Raw genomic sequence first — 27,601 nt, forward strand, 5'->3', positions numbered from 1 at the left:
GGGGTTGGATTCTACTTCTTGTGAGTCACTATGTCTACACTGCAGCACTAATTCGAATTAGCTTAATTCAAATTACAGAAAGTGATTTATAGAAAGTGCTGCAGACTGTCCACACTACAGTGTTTGTGCTGGTTTCTTGCATCCACACTGGCCAGCCCTAATTCGAATTAGAAAGCAGTGCAATGTGGGAAGCTATCCCACAGTGCAACTAACCATAGAGGCTGTTGTGACGAGTGTCATCATCCCAGGATGCAGCGCTGCTTCCCCCACCCTCTTCCCCCACCCCCAAACAAACAGGAAAAGGATTTTCATGCTGTTTTTTTTTACTCCCCCGATCACCATTGTTGTAGGCACATGGAGCCAGCTGAACTATGCTCTCATTTTGACCGTGACAAATACATCGCAGCTTATCCTGGATTACTTTAGAACTGTATGCTGTTTGCCTTTTATGCTCCTCCTACCATCCCCTGTATATTGCTTGCCTTTGATTTTGGTTCTACAGGTGTCTGTAGAATGTAAGATAAATAACAAGGGAGTCAGTTAGTATATTAATACAGTGACACGACTGTTTCCATTTCACTGATGGAAAGCATGATATAATGTATCCACATGTAGCACTGTGAATAAACTCTTCAGAAAGTATCAATTTCCATGATTGTCCACTGAAACAATGTAGCAAAGCATTTCCTCTCACTGCTGGCATTTAAAAGGCATTCACCACGCGGAGAGGGGGGTGGGTAGTGAAATCTTTCAAAGGGACAAACTTTAAAGGACTAAACTTTCAAAGGGACAAATCTTAAAGGGACAAACTGCAAAGGGCTTGCTGGGCATTTAAAATGCATTCACCATGCGGAGAGTGGGAGGGTGAAATCTTTCAAACCCTTAAAGGGACAAACTGCAAAGGGCTTTTTGTGTGTGTGTGGGGGAGTGATCACAGCTTGGATTTTAAACCCATTCACCACAGGAAATGGGGATTTAAATCTTCCTGGGGCTGCTTTAGGGGAGGGTACTGAAATGGGGCATCATGGGATACAGTCTGGAGGCCAATTAATTCGAATTAAGTCCCATTGCATCCACACTCACACTAATGTGAATTAACTGATACGCTTCAGGCACTAATCCACTTGCAGAGGTGGTTTTATTAATTAGATTTTAAAGGCTCCTTAATTCGAATTAACAATGCGCAAGTGTAGACGTGGGAGTAATTAATTTGAATTAAGGGACTTTAATTCAAAGTAAGCCACCAGTGTAGACCAGGCCTAAGAGACTTGTTTAAGTTTCAATTAGCTACACCTGGGCACACCTTCTGACAGCAATGCAGCACAAATGGAACTAAGAGCCTAATTAGGCCTGTAGACACTATTAGTGGTGATGTGTAATAAGAATCCAGGTTGACTCTCAAATCTCTGGCTGAAAATGCAAAGCTGGTGGTTAGAAAATATTTTACTTCTAAACTAAGCACATTTGAGATATAAATCAGTGATGCCCCAGTCCTGCAAATATTTGTGCAGGTGCTTAATTGTGTGTCTTGTTAGTAGTCCTAATCATAGAATTTAAGGTCAGAGGAGATCACAGTGACCATCTGGTCTGACCTCCCATATAACACAGGCCAGAGGACTTTGCTGAAGCAATTCCAACTTGAATTAGCGCATATTTTAAAAACATCCAATCTCTATTTAAAAATTGCTAATAATGGATAATCTACCACAACCCTTGTTAAGTTGTTCCGGTGGTTTATAAAGCTCACTGTTAAAAATTTGTGCCTTATTTCCAGTCTGAATTTGTCTAGTTTCTTCCAGCCACTGGCTCGCATTATACATTCTTCTGCTAAACTGAAGAACCCATTATCAAAATGCAGACTCCCTGCCCTGTCGTTACTTTGCCTGTAATCAAGTCATCTCTTAACCTTCTCTTAGTTAAGCTAAACAGATTCCAGAAGCTGCCTACCACTGTAAGGCATGTTCTCCACTCCTTAATTGTTCTTGTGGCTCTTCTCTGAGCCCTCTCCATATTGTGTGGACACAATATTCGCCAGTGCTGAATACATAGGTAACAGAACATCCCTGGTTCTACTTGAAATTTCCCCATTTGTACATCCAGGGATTGTATTGGTCTTTTTTGGCCACAGCGTTTCACTGGGAGTGCACAGTCAGCTAATTATCCACCAAAACCCTCAAATCTGTTTCCGAGTCACTGCTTCTCAGGATAGACTCTTCAATCCTGTAAATATAATGTGACACAGCAGGGCTTCTTTCCAGTTTAACAAATACTCTCTGCTATGCCCCGTCGCCTTTTTAAGTAGGTTTTTGTCCAAACATAAGCACATAACAGACAAAACAGTTCCTCAGTTCACCTTTTGTCATAGGGTTTCACAGCCTCTTCTCCCAGGGGTCTCTGGTAATCCTGCTTCTGGCAGCTTCCTAGTCCAAGTTAGCTCCCTTCCCACAACCAGTTCTGCTCAGCCTTATAGAACACTGACCCCAGGATTATCTCCCTGAGCACTTGTCCCCCTATTCCACTGGACTTAGCACTACTTCTCTCTGGTTCTTCTCATGCCCAGCCTGCCCCAATCACACCTGCCCTTCTGGCCCTCTGACATGCCTTTATAGCCTCAGGTGTAGCCCTGCTCTCTATAATTGGCTCAGTTGGGCCCACCTGCTCTGACACATATGTGCTGGGCCTGTTCTACCCATACAGACCTGCTGTGCTGTGAGATATTGCCTAGATTCTTTGCTCCTAAATGTATAACTTTACATTTGGCTGAATTAAAATGTATATTGTTTTCTTACATACAGCCATCCAGAGTGCTCTGTATTAGTGACCTGTCTAGTTTTTTAATCAAAATGTTGCACAGTACTAAGTCAAATGACTTACAGAAGTCTAAGTATACTATATCAACACTATTACCTTTATCAACCAAACTAGTAATCGCATCAAATAAAATATCAAGTTAATTTAACAGAATCTGTTTTCCACAAACTCATGTTGATTGGCATTAATTACTCTTCTTTAATTCTTTATTAATCAAGTCCCACATCATCCTTATTTTGTATTCCCTTATTTTGGCTGGAATTGCTGACAGGTCTACAGTTACATGGGTTATCTTGTTTACCTTTTTAAAATGTTGTCGCAACATTCACTTTCTTCCAGTACTCTGGAACTTCCCTGATGTTCCAGAGGTTATTGAAAATCAACATTAATGCTTCAGAAGCCAATGGCACTACTCACGGTACATAAAGTTACGCATATGTATAAGTCTTTACAAGACTGGTGCCTGAAAGACAACACATGGAGAACCATAGTGCCAGTTTTGCAGTCACTTTCACAGCAGCACTGTGCTTGAAGGCTTTGCATGATATCATATTTCCAATTCAAAATAAACATAGCTTTTAGTCTTAGCCCCTTAAAGCGGGGATCGTCCCATTTTGAACATCTTGAAAAATACATAGTTAGTGCTACCATAAACAAATAATATCTGAAAATTAACTAACACTGGTTAGTCCTTCAGCCACCTACCCAGGGACATAAGGATTCCACAGACGAATAGTCCGATCCAAACCGCCAGTCACAAGAATATTACTTTCTTTACAGAAGTCAAAAGCCTTGACCCCTCTGGGTACTTTGAATTGGGATTCATCGCAGTTAAAGCGCCGGGGAGGAGAAGCACCAGCTGGCAGAGAGCACTTGGTTGGAATGCTGCTGGAGTCCATCAGAATCCTCAAACGATGCTGCACATCTTTAGTTCCACTGACACAGCCTGCATCAGAAAAATTGGAAACGAGAAAAATAAACTCCACCGTGCTTTTTTCAACTGTATTACATGCAAATGGCAAGGCCCCAATCCTGCAAGTGCACACATGCTTAACTCTACCCATGCAAGAAGTCCCAATGAGGTCAATGGGGATACTCACATGGATAAAGTTAAGCATGAATGTTAGTGTTTGCAAGACTGGGGTCGGTGTTGAGAGGCTGAAGATCCAAAACTGTTAAACAGAGTGCATAACAGAATGCAAGTGTACCATTTAAAAGTCAAATGTTTGAAAAATCATTTTCTCCTTTTATCTATGTAAGGCTGCTGGGGTGTCATGGTGGTAAAAATATCACTTGTATTGTACCAGGATTTTTCAGTTTTTCCATGGCTTTTCTTTGTGTCTCTGATTTTAATAAACTCATGCCACGTGCCCTGTTCTGAGCAGTGTAACCTGGTGCACAAGAGTGGGGCACCGCTCAGGTTTGGTCCTGCCACCTCACTGTCATGACAAAGGGCCTAACCTGCGCAGCACTGTGACTCTAGGCAGCAGGTTGCCATGTCTGAAGCAGGGAACTGGGCCCAGACCTGCGGAACAGGAGCTGCTACTATGGGGTGGGCTTGCTCTCCAGCTTGCCCCACCCCAGAGGAGCAAGATCTAACCTCCTCCCTCACATGGTTCCCCCATTTTAAATGGCACTCCCTTGGCTTTACACACCATTTCCCCCCTCAAACTCTTGACTGTTACTAAATGTACTGTGACTGCTCCGTGATTTGTTGGTAAAAAATGCTGTGACAAACCTGCAGCCCTATCTATATGCCAAGAGCTCAGTGCAAAACTAAGTGAACGCTGGTGGTTTCTCTTTGAGTTTGTTTCAATGTCAAAGCAAAAATACAGAATAATGTTTATAGCCCTTTTCATGTTCAAAGCACCTTACAACCAGTATCTAATTTGAGTCCCACAATGCCCCTCTCAGGTCGGTAATTTAAACCCCACTCCTGCAAGGTGCTCCTTCCAGGCAGACTCCTGTGTCCATGCAGGGCTGTGCAGCTTGGAGGATCAAGGCCTAAACATTATTTAGCTGGATTACCCTATTCCACAAGAAAACACATCAAGAACAGGCCTTCAGGCAAGAAAAGTCTGAGATGCCTTTGTCAAGTTTTTTCACCAGATTGTTTTGTAGGGGATAGAGGTATCTTTCTGCCCGTTAGAGGAAAACTGAGTCAAATGCTTTTTTTTCTTCACCCTCTTCCAGTTTCAGTTGAGCTGTTGAATGTTACAGAGTCACTATGCTTTCTTGTGACCTCTCTCTCTGAGACTTTATATTTGGTCATCCCTTGTCAATTGTTTACTTTCATTTCAGATTAATGGAATCTTAACTGAAAAATACCTGCCTTGCTCTTTGTTTCTGGGGGAATATAACAGAGAAGCTCTGATTTTTCTAAATTACCATAAAAGTAGATGTTCAAGCCAATCTAACTGATCTCAGATAACAGCCAAATTGATTTTGAAGCAATTTCTCCCTCATATAACATATTATTAAATAGGTTCTTTGTCTCTCCTTACTCCACCATCATTTAGGAAGCAAAGACCATAGTGATTTGTTCTCCATATACAGGGCATTGAGAAATGTTATTTGATTTAATGTGTTATTGTTGTAAATCACTTTTAAATAATGGGATGAAAAATGGTAACTCTTGTCTTTATGCTCAGATGGCTCTTTATTCTCAGGAATGATGACAGTAACGCAATTTTGGAAGCTAAAGAGGCAGATACATGCTCTCATGTCACAGATACGCCCTATACAGTATGAACTAAAAAACAGTAACAAAATTGTAACTGGGGTTTCAGCCATGAACAGTATAAAGTAATTGATATTTTGTTCATAGAGATTTCAAATCTCACACTGTGTGGCACACTGGTGCTCTTCCAATCACCTGAATGACCTCAGCAATATTAAATCTCACCACACTGCACTGTCTAAGGGATCCAGATCACTTGCAAATTTAAATGCCTGTAAAAAATTGAAACAACTCAATAGTTTTAAGTCTTCATACACAGGGATTAGCATCTTACCTTTTTAATAAGCAATTTGGAAGGGAATTGAGCAGCATTTTAGCAGTTTAAGAAATACTGAACAGAGTTTAAAATGACAAGGGCCATTAGAGCCAGGTAACCAAATTGCAGCACTGTGGTGCAGGGAAATCTGTCTTCTAGGAATGGCTTTAAGAATCTTCCCCCTACAACCACAAGGCCAGTTGCGAGGTGACACTGTGCACAGTGGTGAACCTTTGACATCCTTATGGACTTTGAAAATGAAACTGACCAGTAACACAGCCTTTCTCTTAAGAAATTGCTGGGACTCAAGGGCAAGCCTTCCTTCTCACAGAAGTCATTTCAGCTTGTAACAAGTTTCCTCTGCTAGTGAATTTTCACTTACCTATAACTAGTGCAGTATAATCATCATTTGAACTGGATATAATGGATTCTATACCATGGATGTATTTGATCTGCAACAGATGATAGAAAAAAATCAGAAATTTTCAGTAGATACCTGACATGCTTTTCATGCTTAAAATGTGTTTTTTAAAAAGGCTTGTTTATTCTTATATCTAGACACATTTAGGGCCAAATTCACAAATGTACTAAGGCACTGTTCCACTCAGCGTTGCAACGGCTGACCCCTAGGTGCCCTGCCGCCCTGTGGAATTCTCAGCCCTGACCTAGGTGCCTAGGCTCCCCATACAATGCATGGGGAGAATTAGGTATCTCTAAGAAAGGGATTCTCAGAAGCCAGCAAGCTGAGTTAAACTATCCAAAAGTGAAGTATGAGAAAAGGGCTTCGGCCCAGATCCTCATAGGTACTTAGGCACTTGAGTAATGGGCCAGAAGTTGGTACTTCTGAAGTACCTCCACTGAAGATTCTCAGCCATGAACCCTCTCCTGGAGTTATGTGCATAGGCCAGATCGGTTCTTTCTTGTGGAAGAAAGGGACCTTAACCCTGAATAGGCAATAGCTTAACGATTAGGGCATTCAACTGGGATGTGGGAGAGCTGCATTCAAGTTCTTGCTCCCAACTGGGCAGAGAGGGGACTTAAACCCAGGGCTCCCACTTTCCAGGTGAGTGCTCTAATCACCATGGGGGGGCAGAGAGAAAAATTCTCTCAACTGTCTCTTTTATATCAGATCCTGGGCATGCTCAAAAGCATAACTAAGGAATAGGCCCTGCTGGTGACAGAGGCATTCCTTTGCCTAGTTTGAGAATCCTGCTTTGGAGATTCTGGGTTTTTGGCTTGAGCTAGGGCTATGAGTAGCTTGTTAGCTGTAGGGCAGCAATGCATCACTGTTTAGGTGGCTTTGCAAATGCTGACCAGTGGCAGCATAGGCAGGAGTGGAACAGCCGTTTTGACAATATCAGTAGTGCCTAAATGCTGAACTTAGACACCAAGCACTTTTGTGAATCTGGGCCATAGGGAATAAGGCATGTAGCTGTTATTAACAATAGTGAGAACTGTGTGCTAGTCTCCCAAGCCCTGCAAGAAACATCCTTGCATGATAGGTCCACTCACAAAACACATGAAGCAACTAACATTATGTTGACATGAGAGAGTGCACTACCCCAAGAATGTTACATATGATATTCACTTCAAATTAAAACATCAGTCGCAGGGGCCAGACCAATAGACCTCCTGCATGACAGACCAGAACCCTTCTTTTATCAAGCTGGATTCTCAGTTTTGGTGTTTCTGAGGTCATCAAAGGCTGGGAGTGCCACAGAAGCAGCATGCTCCACCCAAGGAAAAGAACAGGCTCGTTTAGCTCGACTGACTCCAGTCAAACCAGGAGCAGTATTATTGGACTCCAAAAGGAATTACCCCCTAATCCTATTCCCTCCGCAGAATGATGGGCAGAATATGAAATGTCAGGAAATCTGGGTTGAATTCCCAGCTTTGCCATAACATTTCCTGTTTGACCTTCGGCAAATCACTTAATGAATCTATTGGTGCCTCAGTTTCCCGTCTTTAAAAATGTGGGGACAATAATACTTCCTTTCCATCATGCCTTTTCTGTCTTGTCTATTTAGACCATAAGCTATTTGGGGCAAAGACTGTCTCTATGTGTATGGACACTACAAACTCAGCTGGAGCCTGTAGGTGCTACCGTACTAGAAATAATAATGGTACTCAGAGATATGTGGAATATGCCACTAAAAAGGGGGTGGTGGCTGGGATGGTGAGGTAAGGGGGAACTCAGTTATTCTGTAATTCTTTCCAAAGTAATAAATTGTTTTAGCTATTTAGCAATGATGTATATGGTAACAAATATTGTTTCATAGTTAATACATTAATTATACTATTGAGATCTACAAATGAAAGGTGCTATACGGCAGGCTTGCAAAGAAAACAATAAATAACAATAATAATAAAATATACTGAGAAGTTAGGAGGTAGAATGAAATTTAGGCTTCCATATACAGAACATTCCCAACATTGCAAGTCCCCTTACCTTGGTCACCCAATCATTATGAACCTTCCAGCGAATGAAGGTGATATTTCCATTATCATTAATGTTCTCCATTGAAACACTGGGGATTTCCTCCACAGCTGGACACTTTGTCCAATTCCTATAATCATGGAAAACTGTCGGTAACTGAGGAACCGAGTTTTTTTTTTTTAATAAATTGATAATTTTTTTAATAAAAAGATTTGGTTCCCCAGTGCCTTGGACCATGTGTATTCGTTTATAACTGTGCAAACCATTCTCTTAACTCAGACATCTGCTTGCCCAGGTGTTAAATGAATAATAACACAAGATGCAAGGCAGTTGAACATCAAGCCCTACGCCTTTGTTAAAGAGGCTGAAATGAAGAGGGTGTCTGAAAAGCAACTCTTATATTGAATACTCTTGTAATAGCATAAAGAGGGAAAAAGCCCATTGTGGTGGGCACTGTACAAACATAAAACAGGGATGAGACCCATCCCAAAGAACTAGACTTCTACGTATAAATTATAAAGTATAATTCTGCTCTCACTTACTCAGGTGCTCATAAGAAGCAACTCCACTGAAATCAATGGAGTTACACTGTCATCAAAGTGGTGTGAGACAGGAATCATAAAACCAATTTGTTCTTAATTAAATGGATACTGCCAGATACCTCAGTCCACAATCGTAGATTTTTGTTAAAAATAATACAAAATGACTGACTAAATCTGCTATTAAACATAATTGTAATGGATTTTTATTTCTTGCTGTATTTACTGTCTAATCATTCCAGTATTGTGTCAATTAGCACACTAGAATCAGAAAGTGGGACTGTCTGAAAACTTCTGGGAGCAATATACATCCCTTCTCCCTCCCCCACACTTCAACATCCAGCCACTCACTCCCTACAACTAGGCTGTACGTTACACTACTAACCTGAGAACAAGACAGAATTCACTTCAGCAGCCCGTCACTGGTGCTTCTCAATTGACCAAAGGGCTCACTGTTCAGTCATGATACCCCGGCCCTTCCTCCCACCACTGCCTCTTTCTCCTCTCTCTACTCTGATACACTTTTATAAACACAGTTTTAATTGTAATTGTCTATCTATACAGCATTTAGAGAATGTAAAGTACTGTTTTAAAGTGATCAGTATTTATCATCATTTTCATCAACTGAGGTATTTGTAGGTGCTAAGGTGCTGGCCGCTAGTAAGAGGCCAGACACTAGGGTGGAACTAATCAGATAATGAAGTCCACCATCTGACAGCTGGATTCCCTATAGCTGCATCCTGTGCATTAGTACATCTGAGACTGAAAGAAGGATCTTTATGGTCCTTGGCAGCACTTCTAGCAACTGAGCTGAAAGGAGGCTTCCCCTAGGCAAGCCACTAGGGCTGTGCTATGCTTGCCTGAGCTGGGTGTGATTCTTTCCATCATCTGCTGAGAGCTGCAGAACTAATTACATACCTCAGCGTTTCTCCCACAGAAGAGATCAAGATGATGTTAACACAGCCCTATGGAACAAAATGCCAGTGAGTTATTGCCCATAATGAAGGGACTGAGTAAGCTTTCACATTTCAGCTATAACACACTGTGAATATTTAAAGCACATGTTCAGTTTTAAACTCTTGGTTTAAAAAAGCAGACAATTATGTTTCTAGTACTGAACTCTCAGTCAAAACATTCTTGCTTGCTTTAAACATTTTTATTGCATTGTTCACAACTGTGCTTCCTACTAGTCAGCGTATTCACATATCAGTCAGCTTCACTATCATAAACAGCAAAGATAATTAAAAAAAAAACAAAATCCTTACTCTCAGGCTATACAAGCCTATACTCTTTAGGCTATACAAGCTAATGTTATACTAAATTAACATTTCTTCTACTATATTTTAACTAAATTGAACATATTAATATAAGTATCACTAACGTACCTGTTCATCACCATACACTATTATGCATTCATCTTCCTCTCGAGCACTTCATAAAAGGATAAACAGATTTTTACAAGGCATTCAATAAAGCAGCCATTCCCAGTATAATCAAAGATTAATTTATGTAAGAAAAAAAGATAATAAAATTAATTACAAATAATATTGCTTCTTTCATGGAATAAATGAGATTACAATACAACTAACATCTACACTCTTCTCTATAATTGCAGACACAGGGTATAATCCAGGTTCCACTGAAGTCAGTTGGCTAAACTCCCCTTGACTTCAGCAGAGCCAGGATTTCAGCCACAATCTCTATGCTACAAACAGCTTAAAACTTGATGGCACTGCTGGAACCACAAAAGTTACAAGAAAAAATTCACTATTGGCATAAGCAGTCTCAACTCCAATGCATTTAGTGAAGCTGTACTGGCACATGGCAGCACTAAGCATGGCCCCAAATGTTCAGCAGGAAGAGAATTTCCTGTTGTCTTTCATTATAATTGATATGAATTGCAGATCATACCTGTAATCTAGGTGTAGAGGCATTGTTTCAAGGCCAGTGATTTGACAGTATGGTTCAAAGTTGGAAAGTTCATATAGACGTATCTCTCTGTCACTGAAATGTTAATGAAATACCCTGGATTTTACTTAATACACTTCATTGGCTTTTTAATAAAAAATAATAATTCACACTACTATCATACTTTTCATTCATGTTATTAATAACCCTGCACCTACGGAAGAAATATTATGTCCATTTTACAGATGGACCAAATCACAGAGATGGAAAGTCTGATTTGATTCTCACATTGATGTAAATCAGGAGTAACTTCACTGAAATCAGTTTATTTTCACTATGTAAAACAGGTGTCGGGGAAGAGAATCAGGCTAGAGAGTCAAAGGCAGAACCAAGAATAATGCTAAACAGTCCTAACTGTTCCTTTGTTATAGTCACTAAAGGACACTCTATCTCATGGAGATTAGTCAGACAGGTAAGCCCTTGCCCTTCATCTGTGTTATCTGTGAGGATCACGTAACAATGAAGAAATAAGGGCATGTCTACACTTAAAAGGCTGCAACAGTGCAGCTGCTCTGCTGTAGTGCTTCACTGAAGACACTACATACGCTGATGGGAGGGCTTCACCTGTTAGTGTAGGTTCTCCACCTCCCTGAGAGGTGATAGCTATGTCAACGGGAGAAGCCCTTCGGTTGACACAGCACTGCCTACACTGGGAGTTAGGTTGGTATAACTATGTCACTCAGGGGTGTGGAAGGAAAATCCTGACTGACATATCAACATAAGTTGCTAGTGTAAACCATGACTAAGCTTATATGGGTCTCCTCTAACTGCACTCATACATCTCTAAAACTCTCATTAATCTTAATATCCAATCCCTCATAACTCACTCTGATACTGAGAGTTATGCAGGTATGTCACGCTGGCTGGATTGGGGGGGGGGGAAGAGGGGGCATTTATTATGTTGTTTGACATCAGTATGTCATAATCATAGTAATTCATGTGAGATATGCCATGTCAGGTACTGTTAGGAAGGCTATACTGTGCTAAGTAAGTTAATAATGTTTATGTTCATGTGTTATACATGTAATGGAAGTTATGGATATGTTTGATATATCTGTATTTCAAATTGTGCTGTGTCTGGGCGACACCCCAGACAGGATGGCTGCAGTACTAGCCTGCTTAATGGCCCATTAAGAAAACTCACAGGTACAACGGGCCAGGGGGAGAAGCCAGGGATATACCTGCTGAGTCACCAGGACTTACTCATGTGACTCTGGACTCCATTTTGTTCCTGTAAATTTCCACAAGCAGCATAGCAAAGACCAAAAGACACAAAAGGCAGCTTCCAGAGATCCATTTTGTCTTTAGTCTCCAGTCTACCTCTGGATCAACTCATCTGAACTGAACTGAAGCTGTGAAACAAAGGCCTGAGACCCATCCACGTACTGGATGTACACCAGAGGGACTATACAAGCCTGCAAACTCCACAATTCTTCTAAAAACCTGATATATATGGACTTTCAAATCATTTGTATGTATCTGATTGATTTAATTCTTTAACATTTCTCTTATTGTTTGTTCCTTTCTTTTTATAATAAACCTTTAGTTTTATTTACTAAAGGTTTGGCTGGCAGCATGGTATTTTGGGTAAGATCCAAACTTATATTGATCTGGTACTATGGCTGACCCTTTGGGGTCAGGAGAAACCTTTCTGGTAAAGAGCATAGAGTTTTAAATAACTGGTTTCTTTACTGGACCTAGTGGCTGATTGGAAGCCAGAGACTCAAATGCAGTAAATGCAGTAAAGGGGGCTATGTATATTTGTATTTTGGCTTCTTGATAACCAGTGTGGGGAATCAGAAGCACTGTTTGTGGCTGGTTGGGAAGTCTGACTTCAGTGTCACCCACCAGTGCTGGGAGAATCTGTTCTCCTTTTACAGTCTGCCCTGACCTTGGCATTTTCAGGTGGCTACCCTAGGCACGGACGGGTCACAGGCACATTAACAGATGAATATATCATTCTGTCAAGAAGCTGAATGAGCAAATGGAAGTGGTAAAGTACAGTTATTTTAAAAAGAAAATGTTGGCTATAGAGGGGAAAAGAAAGAGAGAACAGAAATTCTGCAATAGTAACATCAGAGTTATGCTGTAATCAGAGATGTTACAAATAGCCTGGCAGAATGTTCTGAAAGGCTCTAAAGGAAAACTGTGTCTCCAATCTCTGAGTACAGCAAAAGAGAATATTAGGATGGAGCACTAACAACTCCATAGTTAAAGCTGAACATAGCTTTTTGTTTAAGAACTGATATGTCAAAATGCTATAAAATCTCTCTGCACACCCAGATTGTCTCAGGAACACCCTGACCAAAAGACTCCAGATTTTTAACACTAATCCTTTCTTGGGTCTTGCTGATGAAAAGTAATTTTCAACACAGAGGGCCCTGTATAAAAAGGATCTGTCAGTAACGGAGTTGTATTCAACACTTTTGAACCTGTGAATTCCAGGTGACTGTCATCTCTTTCCTATTCACTTCAGAAAAAGTACTTTGATAATTTGCTGTGAATAGAGTGGAAGAAATGCAATTTTTTCTTTAAGTGAGAATTTTGGTCCTAAAAATTCAGCCCTGGTGCAAGGAAGCATGACTTCACACTTCAGTGGAGCTGCACCTGCTTATACCAAAGCTGAATTTGGCCCCAAAATATTTTCATTCTTGAAGAGCAAAGTCTTATTTGCTTCAAAGGAGTCACATAGCTCAAGAAACTGCAAGACTGAAGTTACCTCTTAAATGTTTTGCACTGAGAAAGGGAAACCACACATTTAAGTGGTGGCCTGTCATCCTGGTATGATTAATTAAAATTTTACTTCCTGCCCCACAAAAACCTTTATGCTGATAGAGAAGAGCCAGGCTTTTAAAGGCCAGGTGAACTTCAGTTGTTACACAGGCGTCAAAGGCCCTCTCATCCTAGGAACATAGGATTTGCCAAATCAGATCCATACATTCATCCATAGACCTGGTGTGCTTCTCCTGGCAGTGGGTAATATTTGACACTTCCAAGGAAGGCGTTAAACCCTTATAATGACAACAGATATATATTGTAGTGATATGCTGTGTATGGGGGGAAATATTAATCTTGAATTCTACATTTTACCTATCTGGACTGCAAGATATTCAGTATCTTTATCAATTGTCTAGGGACTGGGCTGAGGCTGTTCATTGATCTTGAGATCAAAAATTAGAATAAATACAAGATACACATTTCCCAGAAAGGTATGTTCACCTTTTCTGACCCATTCATCTTTTAAAAGAAGACATCATTCATCTGCATTTAAGAGGCTGTATTTTTTTAAAGTCCAAAGCACTGTTCAAATGTGAGTGTTCCATTCATATTCAGAAATCCTGCAAAGGGCTGCTTACCAGGTTCCAATAATCAGCTTATTGTACTGAGGCATTAAAGTAGAATCTGAAATCCATTTCAGTTTTCTGTTTAATACTTTGTTTTCATCCTGCAGTCCAAAGAGGAAATTGCCAAAAATTAACATGAGATGAAAATACATTAAGAAAACAAAGTATGTAGGTTCAATTTATGGATAAATACAATTATTTGAGTTCTGAAAAATACATAAGGAAAAATGCTAACTAGAACAACAATTCAGCTACAGCATAAGATATTAGGAGTGGGTGGGTCAGGCTCTATAGCTTGCAATGTGTAGGAGGCCAGACTAGATGATCACACTGGTCCCTTCTAACCTTAAAGTCTATGAGTCTATTAGTTAGTGGGTGATTGCTGAGAGATTATATAGGGCTCAGCTGGTCTATTAAGGAAGGAATTCTGCCTCAGGAATCCTGTGCAGCCCTGTCTATGCTAGCATTTAAACCATTGTCAACACTGGAGCACTTGGCAATAGGACACACAATGGTGAAAAGTTCCAGAGGGGTAGCCATGTTAGTCTGTATACAGCAAAAACAACGAGAGTCCTGTAGCACTTTAAAGACTAACACATTTAATTTCTGCAGGCATAAGCTTTCGTGGGCTGTAACCCACTTCATCAGATGTCTGTCTGAGATCTGTATAATTCAGATGTGCATCTAAATAGTGAGAGGGCATTCAATGCTTTGTAGGTACCTTTTTTTATAATTTTATGAACCCAAATAAACATGGAAGCAGCAAGGGCATGGATAACTATCAAAAGGAAAGGTCACAACTTCCTAACCAAAAAAAACTAAGGGGAAAAAAAGCTTTATTTGGATTTGGTCCAAACTAACACTTGATGAAGACACAGAGGCCAACACTTCTGCTCTTGCAAATGCCTTTAATGATAACACATCTAACTAACAAGATATTTTATTTATGTTCATCTGAATGATGTATTTATTGTGATTTATTATGTTAATATATAATATAATACATAGGTTTCAGTGTTAACACACCATTGTGAATTGCAAAAATCCACCACATACATTTCAGAGTTTGACATCAAACCACCATCAAATCCACCAAACTGAACCAATCATCAATTAATGAGACTTTACTGGCAGTAGAAGCTAATATTTCCATCACTTTAAAATTCTATTAAATGGCTGCTCCCAAATAACAAAAATGAGGTTTCTCCTCTCTGACACCAACATGAGTTCTGAAATTTAAATGTGATATTCTGTGTGGAAACACCTAATTTCTAGGGTCAGAAAGCAAAGATTCTGAGCCATCATCAACTATATAGTTTTCTTTAAATGGCGCTCTTAAAAAAAAAAACAAAAAAAACTCACAAGTATAAACCGACTTTTTTTCAGTTTTAAGTTTCTGGTCCAGATAGAAACTAATCCATCCTGCCCAACACCTATGATGTTATTATCCAATGTGGGAGAGATGTAGAGGAGGGGTTCTCTGTGGGGTATGTCTGACACTGTAGGTAGATGATGAAACGATATTTGCTTGGCCTTTGGTTGGTGCTCTTCCTTCACAAGGCAATCCAGGTACATGTGAAAACAAATCACATTCAAGCAAAGTTACACCAGAATATATCTTGTCTAAAATTTCCCTTAAAAATATATAGTTACACACTTAAAAAACCTAACACTAAAAACTTGTAACAGAGGTTCTAATCCAGTTTGTGTCGAAGTTAATGCAAGTTTTTCAGAACTGGGCCCAGTTTCTTTGTTTTGTTACTAACACGTAAGGTCTCATACAGCAATTCATAACACTTGGAATTCTTTGCTGCAATCACTGTGCTGTTGAAATCTGCCAACTGTACAAGCATGATGCTAGTAAGCTCACTCATTTGTGTTGTCAAAACAATCTCATGAAGACATGAATGCAAATCTATGGAGAACTCATTTTGAGATTCTGAATATCAAGTTACCTTGCCAGACAGGACTGCATAGGGGCCCTTCAAAGCCCTCATACTCTGCACGTTATTCAGCCAGAGGGGGTGAATGTTGTGCCATGTGAGTCACTTCCTCAACTCCCAGGAGCTGAACATGTTACTTCCAGTGTCCTCGCATACTGATACAAAATCACATACTGAAGATTGTGCAAATTTTTTTAAATGAAAACTGAAGCTGTGAGAAACTTGCTAATTATCATTGAACCTTCTAAGTGAGGCCTCTTCAAGGGATAGTAGGTGGGCCACACTGCTTTTCAGTTTTTCAGGGGGCAATGATGATTTCTTCTCTCATCTAGCAGTTTGTTTGTCTGGGTCTTTTGGAGGGAGTGAAGGGCAGCTAGTAGACTGATGTCCCCTAAATCCAAGGTGCCACACCTGCTATCCCTCCCATATTGTAGTAAAGGGACAAAAAAGCTTCTTAGGCCTTTTAAGTCACCCTTTTCCAGACTGCACTGCAGGAATAAGAAATCCATATTAGGTAACAGGGGATAGTTTCTACAAAATAGGAATTGTTCCTGGAGAAATCCATCATTTTAATAAGAAAGAGTCCAGTTTTCCACCATTTCAAATCCTTTTACAGACCTAAAATGTATTTTACCCAACCTAGTAAATTAAACAACATGAAACACAACTATCTTGAGGCTATTTACTCACATTTAAGGAAGGATTAGATGAGATAAGCAGTCTTTAGATTACCTTGACTCATGTTCCAGAATGAGGAGCCTGTTAACACAACTCATAACTGATGTGCTTGTTTCCCAGGGAAAATGCTATGTGTTTGTGCTAAGAACATCTTTTTATTGATTAATAACTAAAAGGAAAAGCAACCACCTATGGAGGGCTCCAGGCACCTCTGACATCATTTTTAAAGTACATTAATAAAACAAAACACTAGAGCTTCCCCCAAAACAGAAAATAAAATAAGTAACCGACTAGAGATAACAATCAGATCTAATCCCCAACACTCCTGTGCCACACCCACAAATATAAATCAAGAAGTTCTCTGAGTTAGTGTCACACGGCTGGCGCTTTAAGGGGAGTTAGATGCCCAGCCTACCTACGACAGGCTCTGCTGAAGGGAATGAGCCAACCTGGGTCCACCTCTGGACAGATAACTGCCTGCTGAAAGGCAGTTAAGTAAGGAATAGCTGGGGCTAATAAAAAGCTTAGGAGAGCTCAGCTGAGGAGACTCATGAGGCAGAAGGAAGGGGAGCTCCCAGAATGCCTATAGTAGCCAGAAGTGGTACTGAAGGCAGAGAGAGGAGGGATTATGGTGCTCTCCAGGTAGCCCTGGGAAAGATAAAAAAGCTCTTATGGCAGGGGAGAAACCTTAGAGCAGAAGAAGCTGCTGCTGGAACCCAGAGACTTTTGTTTTGGGGCTTTTAAGTTTTATCTGGTGTGACAGGGCACCTGCCCCGCAAGAGAGCCCTTGGAGAGGCTGCATAAGAAGTAGCCAATAGGAAGGGACTGCATGGCAGCCAATCAGGGTCCAGGAGGCCAGTATATACGGGAGCTGCAGAGCAGAGCAGAGCAAGGACAATACCTCCCAGGAGCTCAAAGAGGAAGGACAGTGAGCACCATGGACAGAGCAGCGGCTGGCTGCTGGGACTCAGCAGAGCCAAATGCCCTAAAGGAAGGGTGAAGAAGGTACTGGGGCTGCAGGGAAGTGGCCCAGGGAAATCTACAGAGAAGTTGTGTGGGAGGTGCAGCGGAAGGCTGCCACACACATAGGGTCCCTGGGCCAGGGCCTTGAGTAGTGGGCAGGCCAGGGTCCCCTCTGCACCCCTGATTGCCATAGGACTGGTGGCAGGACTGCAGTGGCCACAATGGGAAGTGGCTACAATAGACTGCAAAATCCCTCAGAGTGGGAGCATGGACTGTGACTTGATCGGAGAGCCATGTCATGAGAAAGAGGGTCCAGTGGAGACAGGACTGACTGCAAGACATCACGAAGAAGGGCATCTATCTGGCCAAGAGCTGATTGCCTAGATAGCCAGCAGGATGCGCCAAGGCGATGAGGCAGACTGTTACATCTGGGTTCTGAAGTAAGGGCCTTTAAAACCTTGTGCAGAAGCCTTTATTAAAGGGAGAGCTACTACTGTAAAGTGTTTGCCTTCTTCTTAATCTGCCTGTTAAAGTTATCTCATTTGAAACTGAGACAGGGTACAGCAGAGCCACACTGCTGCAAAGAGATGCTCAGGATGTGATTGTGCCCCTTTTACAGCCACTGATGTTGATATTTAACAAATCTTGGCACACTAGAGAACTCCCAGAGAACTGGAAATAAGTTAATGTTGTGTGAGTATTTTTTTTAAAAAGGTAAATGGGATGACCTGGGTAACTCTAGGCTGGTTAGCCTGACATTGATCCAAGGCAAAATCATGGGACAAATTGCTAGGGGGTGGAATAATTAAAGATTGGTAGCATAATAAATACTAGTCAACATGGTTTTATGGAAAATAGGTCTTGTCAAACAAACGATGGTTTTAACTACGTTGATGTAGTCTTAGACTTTTGTAAGGCATTGGACATAGTACCACCTGACATTCTGATTTTAAAAATTACTAAATACAGATTATAAAACATCAGTGTAACACTTAACAAACTGATTATCTGTTAAGCAGTTTTTTAATTTAAAAAGTAACTTTTTTTTTTTTAAATGGGGAATCATTATGCACCAGGGACAGTTCTACTGGAGTTCTCCCATGGACCTATTCTTGGACCAATGCCGTTCCAGATCTTTATTAATTATCTAGAAGAAAATATAAAATCTTTACTGGTAAAAACTTGCACATGACACACTTGTAGAGGAGTAAATCATAATCTGGACAAGTCAGCTCTACTGACTTAACCTGACTCTTTTGAACAACATGCATTTTAACAGAGCCAAATGCAGCGTCATACAACTAGGAACCAAGAGTGTAAGGCCTGGTCTACACTGGCGACAGAGGCCGACATAATGTCACTTACGTCGATCTCTGAAAGCCTGCGTCTACACTGGCATGGCAGTCCCATCGACTTACACTGAGTTTTGCTGCGTGTTAATAAAACCACCTCCGCAAGTGGCGTAGCACCTAAATCGATTTTATTAGTTTGATTTTGCATCAGTGTAGACAGAGCGTAACGTAATTCGACGTTCATGGACTCCAGGAGGTATCACACAATGCCCCATTGTGACCACTCTGGACATTCGCATTCTGCTGTTACGTGGTCACGCTCACCAGAAATGGCCCCTCCCCTCATGCCCTGGGAAAATTTCAATTTTCACTTCCTATCCGGCCAGCGTGGAGGGAGCTTGTAGCTGAACTCCTCGTAGCTATTGCAAGGCCCAAATGCACTCCAGCATGGAGTCGACCAGAGGTCTTAGATCTCATCGGTCTTTGGGGCGAGGAGTCCATTATGGCTCAGTTCAGAGCCAGCAAAAGAAATTTGGACATCTACCGGAAGATATCCCAGGGCATGTTGGAGAAGGGGCACAACAGGGATGCGCAGCAGTGTCACGTGAAGATCAAGGAGCTACGGCAGGCATATCAAAAGGCCAGGGAAGCTAACAGCCATTCTGGCTCCTCGCCCAAAAAATGCCGTTTCTACGAGGAGCTGCATGCCATTCTCGGTGGGGACCCCACCATGTGCCGCCACGCAGCATTGATACCTCCACTCCATCCCACTCCAGGGACAATGATGAGGACTCCATGGACGAGGAGGAGGATGAGGAGAGCAGGGTACAGGAGAGCGGGATGTCCCTTCTCCCAGACAGTCAGGACCTATTCCTGACCCCAGAGCAGCACAACAGCATGCAGGACAGCACTAACGATCCCAAGGAAGGCACATCTGGTGAGTTTTGTTTTGTTTTTTTCTTCTTAGCAGTTATGGTTTTCTTCTTTTTTTGGGGGGGGGGGGGGGGGAATAAGGGGCAGGGGAAAGGGGATTTCAGGGGTTTAGTGGAATGTCTTGGGAAGCTACTGCCGGAACAGATTATTTATGTGCAGATATCAACTGATGATTCTCAGAGCATAACTCAAAGAAACTTTTATGTAGGTAATCTGTTATCCTTTGCAAAAGGTTTCTGGGCAGGGCAGTCTTGTTCCTTCCTCCCCAGTAGGATACTCTGCTGTGTCACACTGCAATCAAGGGAGCCAGAATCATGGCGGAACACGGCATAGCAGCATAAGGGCCAGGCCGGTACCCCACTGTGTGCAGCAAATCTTCCCTTTCCTCGTGCTTTACCCTCAGGAGACTGATATCACTCATGGTCACCTAGGGAAGACGGCGCATGTTTATTCCCCATTGTATTGTCCCAATAAAGTAACTTTAATTATTTGGCTATGGTTTCAGAGGACACTATTAACCCCCCCGCGCTGTCCCCAGATCCCCTGTGGCCACCTTGTGACAAAATGGTCATCTTAATTAAACTGTGGCGCCCAGGCACCCCTCTCATACAGGGCATTTGAAATGAGCTTTTTTAATCCTCTCTAAAGCAGAGTAAAGTGTCCCTAGCTTACCATCTCTGCAACAGCACAGCGAGCCAACCTTTCTGGGATGTGCGGAATGGAACGAGGGTCTGTCTTACCCTTGTGCACAGGAAGGGGAGTTTTTAATACATTGTTGCATTTTTTTCATTGCCCTGGGTATGCTAACAATGGCATCGTTGTGCATTTCTTTTCATTCTGTAGACACCTCGGCCTTGGCTCAGCCTACTCGAACGGCTGCGGAAAGACTATCGCAGATTAGGAAGAGGAAGAAAAAAACAAGAGGAGACATGTTTTGCAAGCTCATGAATGCCTCTGCAGCTGCAGAGACAGAGCTCAGAGCGAGGCGGCTGACCTTGTCCCAGAATATGGACGTGGACAGGGAGAGTCGAAGAGTGATGCAGGAGCATGATCGTAGCGCCACGCATGAGATGCTGCAAATCATGCGCAACCAACCAAACTTGCTCTGGTGGTTTGTGGAACTTCAGGAGGAGCAGCGGCTGGACAGAGTCCCGCTGCAGCCCCTCCATAACGCTCCTCAGTCTATGGCTTTGCTGCCCTCTCCCACTCCCCACCCCCAAGCGGTCTTGGAGGAGAATGGCCAGGCTGTAGTATGTGGTGGGTCATAGAGGATAACATGCATTTTCAGAGCAATACTACGGCTGAGAGACCAAATGCGATCCATAGATGTATACCCCAGGGAATATTAAGTAGAAGTTCTTACGACTGTATACAGCATTAGTGAGACCATACCAGAACTGGATATACAGTATTCCAGTTATCTGCACTTTAAAAAGGATGTTAGCAAGTAGGGAAGAGTTCAGAGCTATAAGAATGATTTCAAGTCTGGAAAACCTGCCTTACAGGGAGATACTAAAGAAACTTGATCTACTTAGCTTAGAAGAGAAGGTTAAGAGGTAACTGGATCACAAACTATATGTACCCACCTAGGGAGAAAAAAATTGATAGTGGAGGGCTCTTTAAACTCACAGAAAAAGGCATAACTCTCTCAGAAAAAGGCATAACATGGTCCAAGGGCTAGAAGCTAGATATATTTAGGCTAGAATTAAGGTGCAACTTTCTAACCATGATGATGATTTAACCATTGGAACAGCTTAACTAAGGACATGGTAGATTCTGTCTCTTGAAGTGTTTAAATCAAGATAGGATGTCTTTCTGAATTATATTTTCTTAAATTATATATGGTCTTGATGCAGGAATCAAGTAGGTGAAATTCTATGGCCTAGGACCAGGTTATACAGAGATCAGACTAAATCCTAATGGGCCCGTCTAACATTAAATTTTTTAATACAGAACAGCTCTTAATGCCCCCTTCACTTCCCAAAAGCCTGGATAAAAACATGAACCTTGCAGTGTGTCCTGAGGTTCAACTGATTTGGCTATTTCAAACCAATGGGGAGAGAGGGAGTGAAATGCAGAGTTGTGGGCCTCTCAGGATAAACAGTCTGCCAAAAACCTCCTCTGTATAAAAGGGGTTCTAGTTTAAGCCTCTCTGCTGACCACAGCTGCAGTTGATAGCATGAGGAGAGAGAGGCTCTTTCTCTCCTATTAGCAGATCCCAAGCCATTTTTAACCATAATACCCTGTTGCCAAAGAGGCCAGTATTATTATGGATTTCAGAGAAGCAGGAGCAATTTGGCCAGGAGGAATCCTGATCTGACATAAAATATGATAGTTCACTACAGATTAGTAAAAACAGGAGAAAAGGAAATGTTGATTAATAACACCCATGGAGTTCAGGTTATGAAAACATGCAGGAAGCAACCTTGAGCTTTTAGTAAAGAAAGGTAAAGCTAAATTAGTTTTACAGCTAAATTAGGAACAAAAATTACCTTGAGAGCCATTGGTTAGTTGCTTTGTTCAAGAATTGCCTTTCACTCTGAAAGCAATAAACATATCTTTGTAATAATGCTACTTAGCATTTATATAATGTTTTACAAACTAATAAATCCTCAGCATACTGCAAGGAAGTGGTAGGTATTATCCCCTTTTTTACAGAACAGGAAACAAACAGATTACAGGAAAAAATTTCAAAAAGTGGCCACTAATTTTGGGACCCTTAATATGTTGTGTGTCCAACTTTAGACAACTTGGGCTTGACTTTCAGCTGTGTTGAGCACTTACATCTCTCCTTACTTTCAACTGGAAAGTTTTGGTGCTCAGCACCTTTGAAAATCATGACCTAGACACCAACTCAATAGCCTTGTTTGAAAATGTTGGCCTAATGCAAGTCCACACATCGAGTCAATGTTTAGAACTCCCCATCTCCCAGTCCCTTGCCTGATCTACTTGATAAAAGCGCTTCCTCATGATCATGTAGTAATTTGTCATGATATGCAAACTTATAAAATATGTATTCAGGAGCCTGGAAGACATTGTTAACATTTTGTATAGTGAGCTAGTGCCACATCCCAATTACTGTCTAAAATACTTTATTTTTTGTGAAGCTTTACTGCTTCAAAAAAACTTTAACATTGTGTTTTTGATTAAAAAATTGAGCAAGAATATTGAAATATATTAATAAATATAGTAGAAAATTATAAGCAACCATACAATTAAAAGAAACTATTAAGAAATTAAGTAACTATTAGATTAGAATATCTGTCAGATTCCTTGATTCATCTTTCTTGTGAAATGTATGAAATTCCATCTTAACCCAGACATCTTTTCAAACTAACTCCTGTGAAACGAACACTCATTTTCAATGCACAGTAATCAAATGAAATCTAAATTGTCTACAAATTCAACTTGAGTTTAAATATTAATTCCCAAGTGGCTCATTTTTTAAATACTTCGAGCAAATTGACTGTTTAAAAAGTCTCTCTCTCTGTCACATTGGTATCCCACTAGCTCGTCTTAGCTGTCTTTCTAGGAAGCAGTTTTGTTAAACTCCTGTTCAGAGTATCAGGAATGAAATCCTAAATATAAATATTTTTGTAAACTCTAGGGTACTTACTGTATGGATGCTGTGCCACTTGCTATTGCATCGACCATTCCCCTTTGTAAAGATTCTAGACTACAGTATGTTCAGCCAGCAGAACTACTCTATTCAAAGAACTTCAGTAGTGTTGAAGTTGCTATAGAGACAATTTTGCATAAGTCAAACAAGAAGCTGTTACGCTGAGTCAGGGCTAGATCTTCAAGCTGCGTAAAGTGTCACAGCTCAATTGAAATCAGTGGAGCTATGACACTTTACAGCAGCTGAGGATCTGGCTTCAGGTGTCCTTGATAATAGACTATTGTGGTTAATTTTTAGCAAGATATGAATTATTGAAGTAATTTGTTCTACAGAGGCAATGGGCCACATTCAACCCTGAAGTTGCACCAGTTTATCAGTTGCCATTGTTCCATTAGAATGTTTCATAAATTCTTCACAGCATAGTGACTGCTCAATGCTGCCACGTTCCCAGCTGTAGAATGTAACGGGGGGAACACTTTCATTGTGAATATTGTTAGGTTCTGCACCAATGACTGCTGCTAAAAAATCTTGTCTGTGTCTTTCAAAACTAGTGAGAAATAATGAACGGGAACAAAACCATCTCCATGTCAACTGTGAGAAACTACTCAGCCTTATTGCCAGGATACACTGAAAGCTATATAATAGCTAATGTGAACAGATTATCATTTGTAAACTTTAATTCAATGCCTGATGACCAACCCCTTCGCCAGTGCCAGTGTTTACTGATGTCTAGGTGCTGTTCCTTATGTGAAACCCATCAATATACCTACGTGTTCTGTGTGGTAAGACTCAATATCATGTACATAGTATCTGACTGCTTCAAGGCTTCCCAAGTAATTGTTTCATCTTCAAATACTTTGTTACACTATAAACAGAGTAACAAGGGAAATTAATTTGTATCAAAACAATTAAAATATAAATGCTTGAGAAATAAAAGATATGATTGTGTGAGAATCATCATGATTGCTCTTTGTCTAATCTTGTAAGGTGCTTAAGACGCTTTCTACCTGATAAGATTGGATCCACTTTATGTATATATAATTCTATAGCCTCATATGTGTGCATAGGATTTCACAGATGTATCAAAGGCAAGTGCCCTGCCCCAAGTTTCTTAGAATATAATCTCTCTCTCACAGCAAGCAGCAGCGAGTCTCAGAGCCCAGGTCTACAGACTTAGGCTCACACTACAATGCTAAAATTAGCAATATGGACATTGGCACTCACGTTCTGAAGCTAAGGGTGGGCTTCTGAGAGTTGCTGCCAGGGCTGTGTAGATGTACCCAACAACACAGAATAATATGAAATTTCCTATGAATGAATATAGAAGCCAGTGGACAAAGCAACATAATGCAGAACAGAGCATTTTTGGATCATATTGCTCATATGAGATGCCATTCCCATATTCCATTTTATGCACCAGTGCAAAATAGCATAGCTTTTTTTTCCCAAAACTGATTAGTACCAAACAATAGCTGGCCTGTTTCTTGTACTGCAGGTTAATGAGTAGATGGCACAAAACAGTCCACTTAGAAACTGTATATTTGAAGCTTGCTTGCGACTATACTAATGTTAAGGTGTTACTCACAAGACCTTCGTTTAATCCATGTAAATGGTGTCATGGAGCCTGACTGTGTGATAGAGAATAGAGGATTCATAATTAATACTAATAAAATTATTACATAGAGCATGTCATGCCCGAAGGTCTCTGCTATATTTCACCTAGCTTTCCACTAATCTTCCTCATTATGTGTATACATAAAGATAAACCATGCAGTGATTGTACAGGCAAAACAGCTATAAAAGTCAATAATATTTTCAATGAAAAAAGGACTGACTAATGTGTCAAATTCTGTCTGTATTTAAACCCATGCAGCTCCACTGACATTAACTGAGTTGCAGCAAAAAGAGGACAGATTGCGCTCACAGTGTTTAAGACTCCAGCTGTGTGTATCCTGTAGTGGAAGCTCAAGACAACTCCATTCCATCAGCAAATTCTCTGCGCTCAGGAAACTGGCCAAAGCAGCTGGAAGACATCAGATTTACCACAAATTATTTTCAGTGCCAAATATTGAGGGTTTTTTAGCAACATAGTGGCTGTCATAATTCAGAGCAACAGCACTTGTATTCCCCACTTATGGTTTAGTAACTGCACCCACTCAAAGCTGCTGGATCCTCAACTGACACCTCTCTTGGGCAGAGACCTATGTGTCTCTCCCTCCTGACCAAGGTTTTTCAGACTGCACAGCTCCCGGGCTAGACTGTGACCTCCCTGGCAAACTCAGGCTGCCTAAAATGGCCTGCTTTACCTTTCTCCTCAGAGACAGTAAACAGGGTAATTGACACATTTAACTTAACACATGGCTCTTTCTAAACAAACACATTTATTCTTAACATAAAAGCATCACAGAGAAAACATTTTAAAACAATAAAAGAACCTACATGAATGCTAATTAACTTACCAGAGCTCATCCCCTGACTCAAACAAGATCTCTGCTCAGTGACTTCCCATGCTCTGTAAAGAAAGAGTAGCAGCGCTCACTAACAAACTCATGGGATTACAGTAATAAATAAAAGAAGTTAAGTGGGGGATACCTTTGTTCTTTAAAAAAAAGAAATTGTGGACTGACAGCCCTTTAGTCAAGTCAGTTTCACTGTTTTTTCCCCCTGTATCCTCAATTACAAATTACAAATTCTTCCTAGCTGAAAAGACCATCAGAAAAACCATTTTTAAATTGTTTTAAAGGAATGTTTACAATGCCTGGACAGCCTATTTAAAGGGAATTCTATCAAAAATCAGATGGTTTTGAAATTAATAATTTTCAAAACAATTCAGATTGACAATGTCCCCTTTAATATTATGCAGAGAGGAAAGGATTAGATATGCATTTGTTCCGTGATGAAATGAACAACTTGCTAGTTTCTCCATAGTGGCAACTGCTTACCAGGAAGCATCTAAACTTGCTTCTCTCTCAACTCTGGCCGAGTCTGGATACAAGCCACCTCTCTGTTTTAGCCTAAATGGTAAAACTTGGTAGACAGAAGGACAGTTTGAGTATGCAACTGTAGGTTGGCAAAGACTACTGAAGAGAGGGTACTAAATCAGTGCATCTCCAGCTGTACAGGCTTCTCTAGAAATACTCACTTTTTGAGAACACCACTTCTTTGACACCTGGGAGGAGGTAGTTAGCTTCCACTCCTGCTATATTCTCCTGGTGGACTTTCTGCTCTTGAAGCCCTGTGTATGGACAAACTTGGGTAAAATGTATCCTGTAGTGTGATCTCTCCTTCTTCTCCATCATCCAAGGAATGTACAAATTATCTCCGCTATTTACAATATCCACTAAAAGAGGGTAAAAAAGAAAATTAAGTATAAAATTCCTGTTAAAGAACTACCACCACTCCCTGAGATGATAGAATAGTATTTTCTGGATTTCCTACCATAAGTATGTGTTGAATGTTTAATTTTTATACTTGTTTAAATCCCAATATGTTTTCAAGGCCCTTTTCCAATCGTACCATGAATGCTCTTGTATACACTAGCAAACTGCAAAGCTGTAATTCACAACTGGTGCAGTTTTTCTAGTGATAATTGTGAAATCTCTAGAATCAACATCAATTACAGCACAAAGTTTGCTAGTGAACATGTAAAGTAGGGAATAGGTCTCAGATCCTTAAAGGTATTTAGGCCTGGCTTGAGTGTGTCCTTTGCACAAGGGTTAATTTTACCATTAATGCATCAGCCAGGTTTACACATCAAGCAACTTGAAAAATTTCATATGCACTGTCTTCCCTATATTCTGAAGGTCCGCTGGCAAGACAAAGTTTCTTGAAAGAGCAGAAACAACCAGCACTGAGGTAATGATTATTAAAGTTCAGTGTGCATGGACAGGTCATGTTATCAGAATGGGTGATGAGACTACCAAAAATAGGCCTCTGTGGTGAGTGGAAACTTGGAAAGCAAAGGAAGGATGGTCAACATAGATGCTTCAAAGACACTCTGAAGCAAAATTTCAGCTCACGATGCATAAATATTGATAACGTTAAAGTCGCAACCACAGACAGACCTGAATGGAGAACA

The 27,601-nt window shown here is 40.8% G+C and overlaps 1 protein-coding gene and 1 long non-coding RNA gene across 2 annotated transcripts; both read right to left on the minus strand.

Annotated features, from left to right (window-relative positions):
• Nucleotides 1-3,512: 3,512 nt before the first annotated feature.
• On the minus strand, nt 3,513-8,363 carry LOC137141370 (WD repeat-containing protein 64-like). Its single transcript, XM_067530229.1, has 3 exons — nt 8,257-8,363; nt 6,190-6,259; nt 3,513-3,757 (listed from the first exon to the last, which is right to left on the minus strand). The coding sequence occupies exons 1-3, from the start codon at nt 8,326-8,328 to the stop codon at nt 3,513-3,515; spliced, it is 387 nt and encodes a 128-aa protein (XP_067386330.1). The 5' UTR covers nt 8,329-8,363.
• Nucleotides 8,364-14,035: 5,672 nt separating this feature from the next.
• Nucleotides 14,036-26,856, minus strand: LOC137141351 (uncharacterized). Its single transcript, XR_010916596.1, has 6 exons — nt 26,666-26,856; nt 25,983-26,035; nt 25,448-25,546; nt 22,397-22,443; nt 15,458-15,646; nt 14,036-14,196 (listed from the first exon to the last, which is right to left on the minus strand). It is a non-coding gene; the product is annotated as an uncharacterized lncRNA (long non-coding RNA).
• Between the last annotated feature and the right edge of the window lie 745 nt (nt 26,857-27,601).

Source organism: Emydura macquarii, unplaced genomic scaffold (genome assembly GCF_026122565.2).
Source record: "Emydura macquarii macquarii isolate MOO-44397 ecotype Brisbane River unplaced genomic scaffold, CSIRO-AGI_Emac_v2 contig_3044, whole genome shotgun sequence".
Classification (NCBI taxonomy): Eukaryota; Metazoa; Chordata; order Testudines; family Chelidae; genus Emydura; species Emydura macquarii.